Source organism: Cervus canadensis, chromosome 30, assembly GCF_019320065.1.
Source record: "Cervus canadensis isolate Bull #8, Minnesota chromosome 30, ASM1932006v1, whole genome shotgun sequence".
Classification (NCBI taxonomy): domain Eukaryota; kingdom Metazoa; phylum Chordata; class Mammalia; order Artiodactyla; family Cervidae; genus Cervus; species Cervus canadensis.
The window spans coordinates 32960438-32977216 of record NC_057415.1 but is presented as its reverse complement, the minus strand read 5'-3'; the positions used below and the strand labels follow the sequence as shown (position 1 = coordinate 32977216).

General features: G+C 36.9%; 1 protein-coding gene across 4 annotated transcripts in view; it reads left to right on the top strand.

Annotated features, from left to right (window-relative positions):
- ECPAS (Ecm29 proteasome adaptor and scaffold) overlaps positions 1-16779 on the top strand; it is a 107539-nt gene that overhangs the window by 28002 nt on the left and 62758 nt on the right. For all 4 annotated transcript variants that reach the window (XM_043452898.1, XM_043452900.1, XM_043452897.1 and 1 more), the window contains 5 exons: positions 6022-6138; positions 7635-7753; positions 9048-9197; positions 11932-12100; positions 14704-14843. In XM_043452898.1, coding sequence (XP_043308833.1) covers positions 6022-6138; positions 7635-7753; positions 9048-9197; positions 11932-12100; positions 14704-14843 — 695 coding nt within the window. The remainder of the gene's footprint in view (positions 1-6021; positions 6139-7634; positions 7754-9047; positions 9198-11931; positions 12101-14703; positions 14844-16779) is intronic.

Genomic DNA, 16779 nt, shown 5'->3' with positions numbered 1-16779 from the left:
GACTCTATCTACCTCCTTTGTGGGAGACCTGGGTTCGATCCCTAGGTCGGGAGGAGCCCCTGGAGAAGGAAAGACTACCCACTCCAGTATTCTGGCCCGGAGAATCTCATGGCCAGAGTGGCCTGGCAGGGTCTAGTCCATGGGGTTGCACAGAGTCAGACACAATGAGCGACTTTGACTTTCACTTATACCCCATTATACTGATGAGCAGTTTTAGGTTATTTTATTTTTGACTTGACAGTTTATAAGAATATTGTTTTTAGTTTCAAATTTCTGTAAAATTTGCATGGTTTTATTGCATTCTGATTGGGAACCAAAGTGAGCAAATGCTCTAATCTTTTAAAGTATGTAATTTCTGATGTTCATAAAAACTATTCATTAGATTAAAAAGAATAGTTCCTTTGTGTAGAATATGGGAGCTCAGTGTGTGGAGAGGCCACTCCGCACTGTTCTCTCATTTCTTGAGAAGCCTGTCTTCTAGTCCTGTTGTAAACTGATAGTGAATTACAGTCTCCTGCTGCTGTTGTGATTATTCTGATTTTCTTTTTAATAATTTCACCTGGATGGCTTTTGGTGCACAAATTGAAGATCTTGTCTTTCTTAGTGATTTATAATATGTTACATACGTTTCTTGTCTTTTAAATGCCATTTAAGATTTTTTTCTTACCCTAGTATCTCTCCTCTGAGATGAGTATTGTAACCAGTGTTTTCCTTCCATGTAGGTTTGATTGGTGAATCTTTGGCTCAGCTGATCAGTTTAACTTTATTTACTTTGGCTGCATCTCTTCATCAATATAATTGACATGTCACTTTCTCTTTTTTTTGAGGTTTGGATTGAGGGCATTTTACATCGGTTCTGGTTATTGCTCATCACTTGATCTGTTCTCAGTCTCTCCATCTCTCCCTCTTCTCCTTCCTTACCTTCTCATCCTGCCACACATTTTCTGTGTAGGCCTTTGATCACCTGTATTGTTTTAATATAATGATTAATCAGGCCAGTGTATCCACATTCTTAACATTTCAATCATTAATTTGTATCTGCATAAACAAAATGTTTTACTCAGTTACCAGCAAATAAATTATTTTATCTTGATCAGATTTCTTCCCTCTCCCTCTACCCTTCTATTTCTTACTTCTTTAGAAAGCACTGAGGATCTGGTGAGCTGTTTTGTGGTTGGATCCTGTCTGAAACTTTGAATCACTTACTGTTGTTAGAATTCTAAGCAATATCTGCCTTTTTTCCTCAGTTTACTTATTACACTTGTTTTCTCACTGCCTCCTGTGTGTTCTCCAAGATATTTGTCAATAAATATATATATGTTAAAGATCTTTTCCAAAGAAGTCATAGCTTTCTTCTTTGTTTTTCAAGCTGTAGAATTCAGGAAAAAATATTTCATTTTTATATTTCATTGTGTAGCATGTCAGGTTTCTAGAAACTTGCTAATTTGAAAAAGGACCTTTGGAGCTTCTTCCCTGGAAGTTTGCCTTTGATTTTCTTCTCATATTCCAAATAATGCTGACTTTGATCTATTGGTGACTTTGTCTAACCTTTTTACAAAAAGCTTGAAGGAAATATGTGAACATGTATTTCCTTTGAGTGATGAGTAGTACAGGTGATTTTTTGAAAACAACTTTGAATTCTGTGGAATATTGTGCAACTATTAACAAAGAATGAGTTAGGTCTAAATTAAGAAGCTTATATATTTTTAACTGGAAACAAAGCAGACTCTCTGCTGATGTTAATGATATATAGCTCATTTTTGTAAAAAGTAAAGAAGTAAAATCTAAAGATGTAAATATGTTTGTAGAAGTTTATGTGACTGCAGAGAACGATGTGAGGAAGAACAGTGGACTGTTAACATTGGTGTCTTTGAGTGGCTGTGAGTGGACTGGGGAAAAGGGATGATTATGACTTCTTTTGATCTGTTGTAATAAATGGGTTTTTCTATTATAATTTTAAAAAGCAGCAAAATAGAATAAAGTATTAAAGATATAATTATTGTGAACTTTGTTTTATATTATAAAATATCAATTTTATTTGCTTTTTTTACATATCATTTCTGTTGATACAGAGGTTTTGCTGTTAAGTAAGTGTGGAAACTTCTGGCCTAAGGGAAAAGAGATTTAACAGCTGAGATACCTGTTTACATTCTAAGCAGTGTGCTAGACTCTGACATATATTTTCATTTAATCCTCACAATGGCCTGTGAAGTGTTATCATTTGATTTCTGCAAATGAGGAAAAGTGGTTCTGAAAATGATAATAATGCAAAGCATTAAATGCCTATATGGTTATTGTCTCTCAATTCATTACAACTTACTTAACAGCTCTGCAGGGTATAGAAGCTCATGTTATTCCCATTTTATCGAGGAAAAAGCTGAGGCTCAGAGAAGCTAAATAATTAGCTTTGTGACACATGAGAGATAACCCCAAACTAAGTAATTTCTGCCAGGCTTTGCCTCCATTTGATGGCAACCACGTTCATTCTTTCACTTACGTATGAAAGTAAATTCAGTACATGAAGGGTCAGTGAATGAGAGGTGGGGATGAAAGAATGGCTGAGAGCAGTAACATAATTTGCCTGCATGTTGTTTTGACTCCGGGCTTCCCTAGTGGCTCAGCTGGTAAAGAATCCGCCTTCAGTGCGAGAGACCTGGGTTCGATCCCTGGGTTGGGAAGATATCCTGGAGAAGGAAAAGACTAGCCACTCCAGTATTCTGACCTGGAGAATTCCATGCACTGTATAGTCCATGGGGTTGCAAACAGTCGGACACGACTGAGTGACTTTCACTTTATTTTGACTCCAGGTGGTGGAGGCTTGATGTATGTTTCCCTTTTATTTGTTTTGAAGTATTAGATACTGGGTCAGATTTTTAATTATTTTGAAATATGGCTATCTGGTCAGACTTTCATGATTTGTACAGTCCTGCAGTTATACTAATACCTTTTGCAAATAGAACCAATATAATAATTGGACTTTTGGTTATTATGTAATTGTTAATAAAAGATATAGATATTTGTCACAAATCTAGAATGCAGTTACAAACATTATACCTTTTTTTAATCATAAAAATAAGACTCATATAAAAGCAGAGTATTTTTTAGTAAAAACTTATGTATAAATAGTTTCAGCATGTAGAGATTTATAGTCAATGAAACTAGGAGTTAGTTCCCGGCCAGGGATTGGATTTGGGCCATCTCAGTGAAAGCCCCTAGTCTTAATCACTGGACCAGCAGGGAATTCACAAGAGAAATAAGTTTTAGATTTCTACTGACATATCATTAGAGTACATTTCCTGTTTTAAGGAAAATGAGATATGTTATGTAGAATTCTATTTTACATAAAATTAAAACTGACCACTGCTGGTGGGAGTGTAAATTAGTATAACCACTTTGGAAAACTGCTTGGAAATATTCTAAGGTTTGTCGTATGTATACTTCATGACCAAGCATTTCCAGTCCTGGGTTTATATACAATAAAAATGTTTATACTTGTGCACCAAAAGACATAACTAAGAATGTTCATTGTAATTATTCCTAATGGTCCAAACTGGAAATAATCTAATATCTATCATGATGGAGGAGAATGGATACATTCTGGTTTTCTTCCTAGTAGAGCAGTAAAAGTGAACCATTACTGTGAACAACAACATGGATGAAAATCAGATATAATACAGAATGAAAAACACATGAGTTCATCCTATTCTGTTGATATAAATTTAAATCTGGTATTAGAAGTCAGGAAGAGGCGCTAGTGAGTTGGGTGCAGAAACTTTGTACTTCTGGTATTACAAAAATGCGTTTCCTTTGTGAAAATTTATTAAGCCTTACACATTCTTAACTTTGCTTTTCAGCTATATGTTATACTTCCATTAAAAAGTTTACTAATGAACAAATGAATTTAAATGAATGAGTAATAAGAACTGACAGAGACAAAATATTATACACCCATGACTAATAATTCTGAGGCTTCCTGACAGAGGTTAACTGTTGTTGATTTTAGCTGGGGGAAGGACTGGTTCAGTGGATGTCTTGATTTTTATCAGTTTATAAAGGGTTCCAGGCAGTAGATAATCAAATTTGGGAAGTGAATCAATATTTAAGGTGATAATATTGCTAGAAGAAAATTAAGTAATTAATTGACTTAAAATTTTAAAACTGTGATAAATAAGAGAGTATGTAATTCTGGGCGTGATTGTTTATCTCCATCAGTGATGATTTTCCATTGGGTCCTTATAGGAATCAGCCTAGCTTAGATTGTCGGAGGAGGTCTGTTTCCTTTGGCCTGTCTCCTGATTTTTTCCCCTGTCATCCAGCTGACTCACAGATCTGGATGGGCAGGAGGTTGGGTGAGGTAAACATGGTAATGTAGAATTCTTGGTCTTTGCAAAGTCCCAGGGTCCTGAGAGTGTCTCACAGTGACAGACACTTTAGATGAATTGAGCTCAACTGTCAGTGTGTCTTATAAGGTTAAAAATACGGATCCTGGAGTCAGATCTTGACTGTGCCACTTGCTGTCTCCTCGATCAAATGGGAGTGATAATAGCACCTCTCCCAGTGGTTTTGAGAATCAGATGAGACAAGGAAGGCAAAGTGCTGTTCTGCATGGAAACTGCTTGATAAATGTCAGCTATTTTATGATTATTATTATCACTTGTTTAATGAATATTATTTGATATGTTATTCTTAAAATGCACTTATTTCATGATTGCTGTAAATAACTGAACTTTTGCTGTGAACATCCCTATAAGCTCTCCTTAATACTTGCTTTGAAGCTAGAGCTCAGATTCCAGAAATGATGGAGAATAGTGTAAGCTGTGCCCTCTGGAATAGTCTCACTTTAAATTCTTGAGTCTTTAGTTAAGGCTTTGTAAAAATCTTATATCTCAGTGCTCTTTTCTTAGTTAGATAAAGTGGTGTTATCCCACTTTTATAGTAAGACTGGGGTCATTTGACATGAGCCTCTGTAGCTTCCTTTCTTCCCATGAGAATTGTTGCTTGTTGACCTCGGTCTCTGCCGTCTTTTCCCACGTAAAGGAGAGGAAGCTTGGTGTTACTTACTTTAAACTCTTAATAGAATCAGATGATCTTCAGAATAAAGTAAAAACTTCTCAGCATTTTACCCAAATCCTTTTATAATCTAAGCCCCACTTTTATCTCTTACCAGTCTATGTTTCACTCAGATAGAGCGCACCGTGTTCGTTTAGACCTCTTATTCCTGCTTATAACTGACCTTCTGCTTGGAATTTCATCTGCTCTTTAGGACCTTGTTTCCTGTCACTTTCTCCTTGAAGTCCTCCTTGATCTTGGCAGACACATTTTCTTCTTGAAACTCACAGTACCTTGAATATTTCTCTTTCTGTAGTACTTTTAGTTAGTCTATAGGGGCTGCTATAACAGTATACCACCGACCGTATGACATAAACAGCATTTATTTCTGACAGTTTTGGAGGCTGGAAGTCCATGATCAGAGAGCCAGCATGGTCAGGTTCTTCATCAGGAACTTTTCATGGTTTACCCAGGGCTGTCTTCTTGCTTTATCCTCAGATGACAGAGAACGGAAGAATTCTGATATCTTCATCTCCTTATAAGGGCATCCATCCCATCATGGGAACTCTACCCTCATGACCTCATCCGAACCCAATTACCTCCAAATCACAGTGGGGATTAGGGCTTTGCTCTACGAATTTTGGGAGACACGGATATTCAGTCTGTAGCATGGTGTGTTGCAGTCATTTGCTCACCATCTTCTGGGGGACTGTGCCTCAGTACAGGCCTCTGTGGAATCTCAACTTTAATTAACTTAAAGGACATTGTGAAATGCATTGCCTAGTAAAATTCTGGTATATGGATTCTTGGGGATAGCATTTTGGAGCAAGATTCTGATATTCTATACTCCCTTTCTGGGATGCCAAATTTACATCCTTTACAAGAAAAAAAGTAAAATAGGTAATAGTTGAGAAATGAATTTGTTTTTAAAATATGATCAAGAATTTCAGTTCATGCCTGCCTCTCTTTTAGGTAATGGAGCTGTTGGTCCATCTGAATAAGCGCATCAAAAGCCGCCCCAAGATACAGCTCCCAGTGGAGACGCTGTTGGTTCAGTACCAGGACCCCGCTGCAGTCTCCTTTGTCACAGTGAGTATTGTCTGACTTACAGGAAGTTTTCTTTCATAATGTTTTGTAGGTGCTATCAGTATATTGGCCAGCCTAGAATTTCATCTCAGACTATTTCTAAATAAAACATGAGATGTTTTTCTTCAGACGAACACACTGTTTTTCCATTGAGTATTGACCTGGAGGAAATGGTAGGAACAGGTTAATGCATGACCGTTTTACAGAGGGCGAAGGAATGTTGGTGTAGTGATGTGTCAGGTATTTTGATATATAAAAGAATGATTGATTCTTGGTAAAAGATTATGAGACGTTGGTATGAATAGAAAGAGAAGGGTTATGTAGCATAGAATAAGTAAAGGATGATAGAAGAAGGAAAAAAAGGTAAAAAGACAGGAAGAGATAGGAAGGCTGAACTAAAAATAATATATTTGATATATATATTATATATTTAGAAAGATACTCTTTTTAAAAGAGAGTAAACTGGGGCTGGTAAGAAATATTCCTATTAAGTGTTCTCTCATGAAAATGAAATGTAAAAAATATTGATGCTATGTAATGGCAGGTGGTGTTCTGTTCCTGGTCCTTGTGGTTCCTGGCATTGAGGCAGAAGCTGTTGGGTCTTATCTAACGTCTGGACTCCAAACCTTTGGAGCCACCTACTGGCCCAGACACCTTGTCTGTGCCCGCTGTGGGCACACAGCTCCCTTATACGTGTCTTCCTCTAAGCAGAGAGGAACAGTGCGTGCCAGTACAGCTGCCAAATAGGATGTCTTTAAAGGAACAGTTTTACGAAGGCCGTTCTAAAGTCCTTCAGAAAAGCAAGTTTCTATCTTATGTGTAAATCTGGATATGCATTTATGGGTTTGCTTACAATGAGGCATTTACATGGTTTATAGTGATGCTCGCACACTTCCCACTTGCTTCATCATCCATTGGTCAGGTGTTGGAGTGAGGAACCACAGTGCCACATGTACTGAGGTTATTTTAGTAATTGACCAGCTGGGAAATGACAGCCTGGAACCTCCTCTTAGCTTGAAAGGGCCTCCTCTTAGCTTGAAAGGATTAATGTAACAAACTGGGAGATCTGACACTGGTGTGTAGTATGTCAGTGTAGGTAGGTCAAAGGATTACTTTTTTCTTTTCAGTGAAAAGTTACTGCAGGTGTGAGTACCTAATTCCCCCCCTGCCCCCAGGCTTATTGAAACATAACCGACAAATAGAGTTGTATATGTTTAGGGCGTACAGCATGATGATTTGATGTATGTTTAAATGCTGTAGACTAGGTCATGCTCCCTCCTATGAAGCCCATCTTAAAGTAAGCATTTTCAGTAAGTGGGGCTGGAGTTCTTCCTGAGACAGACTGGTTGGCCAGGCTGTAATAAACAGGTGATAAGCATGAGGAAGGAGGATTCAGTTTCTTCATTATAAGATAACTACCTAGGTTATCAACCATACGTTTTTGTTGAAATCCTTGAATATTTATTGTATACTAACTTGCCTTTCTCTCATTGCGTCAGAATTTTACTATAATTTATGTTAAGATGGGCTATCCTCGGCTGCCGGTGGAGAAACAGTGTGAGCTGGCTCCTACGCTTCTTACTGCCATGGAAGGAAAGCCTCAGCCCCAGCAGGACAGGTATGCTGTCCCCGGTTACCTGGTTCCCACCTCTGAGAGTCGGTGCTGCCATTGAAAAACAGATCCACACGTCTGGTCTCACCCGGCCAAATACAAAGGCTTGAGTTGAACTCTTTCAGCCGACATTGCTGCGTTACCTCAACATGACCGTTTGGTTAATTTTGTAAATTATAAAATATCTTGTGAGCATATGGGAAACTGTACAGAACTATTAACATTTTTTTCAATCTAAATGCATTTTCAGTTTGGTCAGTTATTTTTGAAGCAACTGATTTTCTTGATTGCAAAAATTAGAGCTCGTGATTGCAAAAATTAGAGCTCTAATAGGCTTTTCATCAAACCTTTCTCTCTCGGAGGACATAAAGCTTCAGAGCAGTTTTCTTAAGAAACTGATTATTCGTTTGTATTCATGTGGGAATTGAAGAGATGAAAAGATTTAGACTATCATCCTTAGCTTCTCGGTTTAGCCCAAAAGTTCTGTATCCTAGCCTTGTGGTGAGAAACATGAAGAGAAGCTATGGAGGAAAGAGTTAAATCATGTTTTCAGTTCGCCTTTTAGAGCATAAACAGTTTTTAAAAATCTTAATGCTCACATTTACAAGTAAAAAAAATTTTTCTTAGGGGAGTGTGTGGTAGGATCCCTTTAGTGACTGTGCACGCGTGTAACAGGGTAACGAGGTGCAGAGGGCTGTGTCCTTGTGGCAGCTGGTGCAGAAAGACCTCCTACAAGTAAAATTAATAGACATTGTAAGCGCTTTTTGAAATTGTTTTCATAGCAGCAGGTATAGTGAAAGAAGGAATTACTGAAGCTGTGTTACTTAAATTCACACAGTGGAAATTTAATATTATATTCCAAATATTGACATGATTGATGTTTAATTTCTTTAGCTTTAGAATGACTTTATTTTTAATTAAACATGAAAAGGGAAAACAATGATTGACAGGACATGTTGTCAGTTGAACTTTACCTAAGGTTTCATATTAAATCTCTTGTGGTAATAGATACTAATATTGAGCTCATATTATATACATTTTTCTCAGGGTGTTTTTGTGATGAGTCACGTTGGCTAAAATGTCACTTATCACTCAATATACTGAGCTTTCAATAAGAAAGAAATAAGAATGAAATCTAGGCCAGTCCCTAGACTTTGTAAATGAGTAATTTTGAAGATGAATGGTCCTTGCTATGATTGCTATTTTTTGTCATGTGACTTTTTGTTGTTTTGTCTGTTATTTGCATGTATAAAAAACCCTTATTTTTAAATAGTTGCAATAAATGTAATTGTTTTTTCAGCTTAATGCATCTTTTAATACCAACCCTTTTTCACATGAAATACCCTGTTGAATCATCAAAATCAGCTTCTCCGTTTAATCTTGCTGAGAAACCAAAGACTGTGCAGCTGCTTTTGGACTTCATGCTAGATGTCCTTTTGATGCCTTATGGGTAAGTAAAGCAAAACAAAACAAGTGACCTTGTTCTTGACTGCTTTTACTGTGTAGAGTCCAGTACTCTTTTCAGTGATTCAACTTTCACGTGAAACTGAGTGTGTCTCAGATTCACTTTGGTGCAGCCCTGACCTCTCCTAAACTCCAGCCCCATTGCTTACTGATCTTAACGGCCTGGAGCTGCTTTGGTGCTTTCAGACTTGACCCATCCACGATGAAATCAATCTTTCCCAGTAAACGTAGTTTCTCTCCTTTAATTACATCAGTGCTATGATGATTCTCTTAGCCATGTAGGCATACAATTATAAGTTGCCTCCAGCTTTCTCTTCCTGGTTGCTTCCATGTCAATTCCATAAAACCCCTATCACCGCCTCCATGTGCCCCGGAATCATTCCCATTGCTACCTTCTAGTTCTGGCTCTTTTAACCTCTTTTCACGTCTTTCTCACCAGCTGCTCTTCTTCTACACTGCCGCAGTTTCCTGATTTTTCAAACGCAGATCTTACCAGATTACACCTTAAAATCCTTGGGCTGATATTTTCTAGTCATTACATGTACTTGTGCATTTCATGGCCTGTCTTTGTTTTAAGAACATACAGTTCCCTCTGCTTAGAATGCCTCCCCACCACAAAAGAAAGGAAGAAAGAAAGAAAGACAACATTGAGAAACGACAGCCAAAAAAGTCACTTTGAAACAGCCTCAGAGAGGAGCTTAGACGTCAGCTCTGTTGTCTCGGACGTAAGCCCCTTGCCCCTTGCCCAGGACCCTCGTCCTTGTCCGCATCACACTGAGCACCATCTCTGGTGCCACTGGAGTTCCTAATGCGGTGTTGACATGTCCCTCTCTCCTGCTAGACTGGGAGCTCTTTGAAGTCAGGAGCTGTTTGCTCCGGCTCAGGTTCCTGGTATAGTGCCCACATGGTGATTTGCTTCCAGGCTGCTCATTTTCTAGGTTGTCCTGCTGCCAGAGATACTTTTCTAAAATACGGCTTCCATTGTGCTTCTTCGGTAATCTACACCGTGAGCCTGGCATGTGGGGCTCCCCATCGTCTGTTCCTCCCTCGGCCACAAGAGAGTTGACGCTGTACTTTCTCTCCTCTCCCATTTGTTCTCCTCCTACCCTCCTGATTTGGCGGCTTTATTTTCTGGACCTTCCACTACCTCTGTAATGCGTGTGATCAGTTGTGTCTGACTCTTTGTGACCCCATGGACTGTAGCCCACCAGGCTCTTCAGTCCCTGGAGTTTTACAGGCAAGAATACTGGAGCGGGTTGCCATTTCCTCTCCAGGGAATCTTCCCAGCCCAGGGATCAAACCCACATCTCTTGTGTCTCCTGCATTGGCAGGCGTGTTCTCTACCAGCTGAGCCGCCAGGGAAGCTCCCGTGGAACTTGTGTCACATCGTCTCTTATTTCCCTGCACTTTCTTTGTCATCTGGTAACATCCTCTGCTGCTGCGTGTGTTGTGTTATTTCTCAGCTTGCTCCAGTCGGCAGACACTCGGTCTTACACCTCCTGTTGCTCCTCTCCCTGGTGTTTGGGATGACAGTCTGTACAGTATTAGCTATTCAGTAATTGATTGGTTTACTTCCTGTGCACTGCCAGTCTTGCTATAACTTAGAAATAAACAAAAATCTCCTTTTACAGTCGTTAAATCAGGAGGCAGCCAGAATTGGCAGGTGATGATGGCTTTGGTAATTTAACTTCAAAGTCCAAATTTAACTTAGGCACACAATGTACCCAAGCCAGTGGTCCCTCACATTTTTCTTCCCAGTGAGAATTTGCATTGTTTATATACAGATATTAAAGTGGTTCTTCAACAAGTTTTTAAAAAATTAGATGAATTTAGGAATGAAATGAATATAATATATAGTAATGTAGAATAGTTTACTATGCTGTTAGGCTCCTAGTGTTTAATTTTTATTATAACGGATATTTTAATATCAAGTCTGGGAATTTGTCAGCTTAGAATTTTAGATTTCAAATGGACTTGAATCATTATTTATATCAAAATTTTCATTTTATAAATGAGAAATGTTTAATAGGTTTAAATGTTTAACCAGTTTAATTGGTTCAAAATGAATTTACCAGGAATCTTAATTTTAATCTATAGAAGCTAAAAATGAAATAAGATGATAAATCAATAAATATCTGTGAAGCTGTATGCCTTGAACATATAATGGAAAAAGCTGGTCCTTATTATGATTTTTCTTCTTTGGGTCCTTTTGAATTTTTTCATTTTGGGGACATTATATGCTTGTGTGGTAAGTGGTTTGGAGGTTTCATTGGGTTTTCTGATGGAGAGATACAAGAAGTTTAAGTAGAATTGAGCAGAAATGGGAATGAATATAAAATTATTCTCTACTTTGGGTATAAAACAATAGCTTTTTTTTAACTTCCATTGCAGTCAACAAAATCTAGTGGGTTCATAGTGAATTTTAAAATAATAATTTATGGATTGAGAGTGAACAGAATGCTTATATTCATTATTGGTAACTGTCACAGTTCATTTGTAGTCATATTGAGCAGATACACTCTAATGGTTAATTTGCTGAGGATGTAGATACCTTTTAAAGATACCTATCTTTAAAATTCTCCTTTATGATGAAATTTTAATTTCAAGTGTTTATTCTTCAACAAAATTCTGTGGGAGGAAAGTATGTAATTGAATGTATTACATATGCATATGTTTGTATGTGTTTTTATAGAGGGGTTAAATTCCCATTTCCTTTCCAGATATGTGTTAAATGAATCCCAGAGTCGCCAAAATTCATCTTCAGCACAGGGTTCTTCTTCAAATAGTGGGGGAGGTTCTGGAATACCACAGCCTCCCCCAGGAATGAGCTTTTATGCAGCTAAACGAGTTATTGGAGATAACCCTTGGACACCTGAACAGTTGGAACAGGTATCACACACTGTGTGTTCATATGGAGCTTAACCCTGCACACTGGCCCCTGTGAAGTCAGTCCATGGAAGCATGTGTCAGAGAATCCAGTTATTCAGGCTGTCTAATGAAATACATTTGAGAGGAGTGATTGATATAATGTGCTCACATCATCATGTCATTTATTGGTTAAAGCCCCAGGGAGAGGGAGGAGTGGGAAGAACTCTTCAGTTTTTCAAATGTTGCTTCCATATTTCACGTATAAAATACAGCCCACTTACAGATTGAATGTCTTTAACTTCTTTCATTTTAGTTTTTAATTATAGGTTTAATGTTTAGCTGCTTTGGTGCAGTTAAAATACAATCTATCTTATGTTATTCAGCTTTTTAGGGCTGTACGTTTTGTGTAAAGTGAGGAACAAGTGACCATGTGGGGGAAAAAGCATGACGCCCTTTTATATTTCTTCCTGGGAATTGAAAAATTGGCATTAAGAATTTTATTCTGGATTTAAACAGGACACAGATGTTCTCTGAGCAGCTTTTAAAAAAGACTGGTGCTCTACAGAGAAGGTGCCTCACTGTGTCTGTGTCATCAGGCACCTCAGGGAAGAACAGATGAGATCAGTATGTAATTATTTTGGAATTCAAGCAACATGGGTTAGTCTTCCAATCCTTCCTTTATCTCTCCATGGCAGTCTAAATGATTTGGTCCTTTTCTTTCTGGCAATGTAAGTGATCACTGATCAAAATAGTGTTCCCAGGAAAGGGAAGAATTCAAGTGGGCATTCTTGCCACTCACAAATTTATAGAATGATTTGTTCAGCAAAGGTTCTATGTGATAGATTAAATCTTCATATTTTATAGATCTTTTTTCTTAAACTGTGATGTAAGAAAGAAAGAAAGGTAGATACTAGCAGAAGCTCCTTTTTAAGTGTGATCTATGTGACAGGCACTATACTGAGTACTTTGAATACATGATCTCATTTAATCCTCACAGCAGAACTGACAAGGCATAGAAATTATTGGCTCCATTTTATAAAAAGAACTGAGTTTGGAGATTCACCACAGTCTCAGTCCTAGTAGGAGGCTTTGCATCTAGGTCTGTCTGAGCGCTAAAGCTCTCAGTGCTGGCAAATCACTGTTAACATTAAATGGTAATCTTACATTGGTCATTATTGCCTTTTGTCCATTTCTTGGTCGAGCCTTGAAGAGTTTGGTTTCAAGGATGAAAGCTGTTTTCCTCTAATTTTTAAATATCCCTTTTGTTTTTTACATTTTTTCTTTCAGATAAAACAGCTTTTTTTTTCACATGATAGTGTTAGTGATAGTGTAAATACTCAAATAATATAGAACATTGTAACAGGAAATTAAAAATTACTTGGAATACCACCACCCTAGTTTGTCATTCACCTTTCACCTACTCTACATACATGTGTGTGTACACAAACGTAATTTTACACATTACATTTTTATATATGTTGTATACTGTTTGACCTTCATTTTTTAAACAATATGTCAGGTTTTAAAATAATGTCTTTTTAAATGTCTGTATCAAATAATGCATAAATCACATAATATGTTTTAAACTAGTCTCCCATTCCTAGACATGAGTATTGTTCTCAGTTTCCCTTGAACACTTTTTCTGTGAATCTTTATGTAGTGACACTCTCAGCTGCAGTAAATGCTTGCATCTTCTCTGTTGTAGCTCTTGTTGCAAGTCAGTTGTATTGAACACACAGAGGGGAGGCAGGCATTTTTATGGTCTGTTTGTCTGCCTTTTAAAGTTGCATCCTTTGTCATTCAGTATTAATAATTGTAAACTTTATCGGTCCTATTTCATATACAGAGAGCTATTATGTAACTGATTTTAAAGGTAACAGTTCATTTTTCAGGTGTGTTTATCCTAAGTGCAGTCATTTGTAGTGAAATTCATAGCTGCTTCATGTTGCATGAAGTTCTTAGCAGAATCTAAGAATCTCTTCTTCGGTCTGTGCTTCATTTTAGCCAGTTAGGTTGAATACTGTTTGATTAGAATTTTATTTACATTTGAAATTCTGGCATATGTTTGAAATCATGTTATTTTCAGTATGTAAGAATATAGAGGGCAGAGTTAGTATGTTAGCAGTAGAATAGAACTCCATAGACTGTGAGTGTTATTTCTTTTTGAACGGTCACAAGAATCCATGGAGTACTTCACTCCTGAGGTACCACACTCTACCCAGAGGCTCCAGATTTGGATTTCAGTTCAAGGCTTCATCATTCTAGAGAGGGTTTTCACCCAAATAGGAAGGCTTTGTATCATAGTGGCCTTGGAGTCTGAGAGACTTGGGTTTGGATTGTGCCTTTATCATTTATTAAATGTCTTAATCTTTTCAGCCTTGCCTCAGTTTTTATATCAAAAAAATGGGTATAATGATACTCATTTCATAGATTGTGAGGTTTAAATGAAATCCTGAATATATATGGTTTAGTATGGTCCCTGGCACAGTGTAAGGCTAAATAGGAGTGGCTACTGCCCTGTTAGTCTTTGGCTTATGACCATAGTAATATGTTAAACAGATACTTCAGGGTGGTGGTCTTTGTCTCTCTCATCGCTGTGTTTCCTTCCCTTCGTTTATCCACAGTGCAAGTTGGGTATAGTGAAATTCATAGAAGCTGAGCAGGTGCCTGAGGTCGAAGCTGTTCTCCACCTGGTGATCGCTTCTAGTGACACGCGCCACAGCGTAGCCACCGCAGCAGACCTGGAGCTGAAAAGCAAGCAAAGGTAAGCTCCTTCCCCCTTTAAACTTTAAAAATTGAAAGATGCTAGATTTCTAAAAGCTTGCTCAGCACATGTTCTTTCCAGCTTTTGCGTAATGAGGCATTCAATTTATGAGATTGTGAAATATACCTAATTTGTATGAAAGACAGTTTGCTGAGGAGCAGAATTCTATATAAGGCAAAGAGGAAAAGCTGTTTGGAGAAGCAGTTTAAAATTGGAATGGATAAGGAGAATTACCATAAGAACTGAGACCTTTGTTTAGGTTAAAGAACTAATGTTAAGAGAAATGTCAAAACCCAAAAGTTACTCATTTTTGATTCTTCCTCTAAAATTCTTTGAGATGGCTTTTAATAAAGGATATGTAGGTATTATGGTTAATATGAAAATCAGGTCCTGTGAAAAGAAATACTGAATAGGTCTTAATATACACTGGAGAAAATACGTATAATAAATAGACTCATGGAAAAAATTGTAGATAAGAAATCAGATCATGCACAATAAAACAGTAGTGTGCCAGCTGGTAAATAAAATTGTGTAACAGTTGATTACTCCATTTAAGTCTCTGTTGAAACTGCTATGCTTATAACCTGTTGATTGACACGGTAAGTTGAAATAATTTTTGGAAAGCAGTTTGTAGTAGGTAATGAATCATAAAAATATTTATGAGTCTTTTTTTATCTGAATCTTCTGGGTCTTTATCCTAAGAGAATCATTCAAAAGAAGAGAAATATTATATTTAGAAAAATGTTACAGATTCATTGATTGTATTATTTCCTATAATTGTTAAAAAAGGAAACAAAATCAGATTTCTAGAGTAGGTAAATAGTGAAATTAAGTATGTGACCTGAATAGAGTATTATATCTATATAGGTATTATTATCTTCCCAAATAATTATAAAAATAATACAGCAACATGCAAGTTGCCCCAACATAATGGCAAATGAATAACACATAATATGATATATGTACTGATTTTTAATAAATGACATGTGCAAAGACTGGAAAATACATGAAAAATTGAAGATACTTTGTTAAAAGAAATCAGATTATGGAATACTTCATTTTTGAATTTAATGTTTAATGTAATAAAAAGACCATGGAATGTGGGTAAGATGATGAAAGTTTATAAAGGTATATATCATAGTTTTCCCTCTCCAAAGAAATGTAAGTAGGTGTCACAGGATAATGAAATTAACTTTATTGTGTCTTAGTTTGCTTGTTAAAATATAAATGAGCTGTGTCTGTGTGGTGGTGGTTGGGAATGGAATTAATTCTGGTCCTGCCTCTGGCTGATTGTCTGAATTTGGAAGGCTCACTTAACCTCACTAGGCCTTGGACTCTGTAAAATGAGAAATTTGGACCAGATTGTACTTAACATTCCCCACCAAGTCTAAAATTCTTTCATGCTGCTATGACTGTGTCTTTCTGGTATCTCCTTCAAGAAATTTATTTGGTTTTGAAGTGTCAAAAAACCTTTTCAAAAATTTTATTCAAGTATAGTTGATTTACAGTGTTATGTTAATTTCCGCTATACAGCAAAGTGATTCAATTATATATATATATCTTACAGTCTTTATAAAAATATAAAATATATTTTATATATACACACATATATATACTTTTTTATATTCTTTTCCATTATGGTTGACTACAAGATATTTGATAGTTCACTGTACCATACAGTAGGACCTTGCTATTTATCCTTTCTATATATAATAGTTTTATGTATTTATATTTTAAAAATTTAAGTATAGTTGATTATAGTGTTGTGTTTATTTTCTGCTGTACTGCTAAGTGACTCAGTTATACATATATTCTTTGTCATATTCCTTACCATTATGGTTTTTCATGGGACACTGAATATAATTCCCCATGCTATGCAGTAGGACCTCGTTGTTTATCCATCCTGTGTATAATTGCATCTGCTTATCCCAAACTC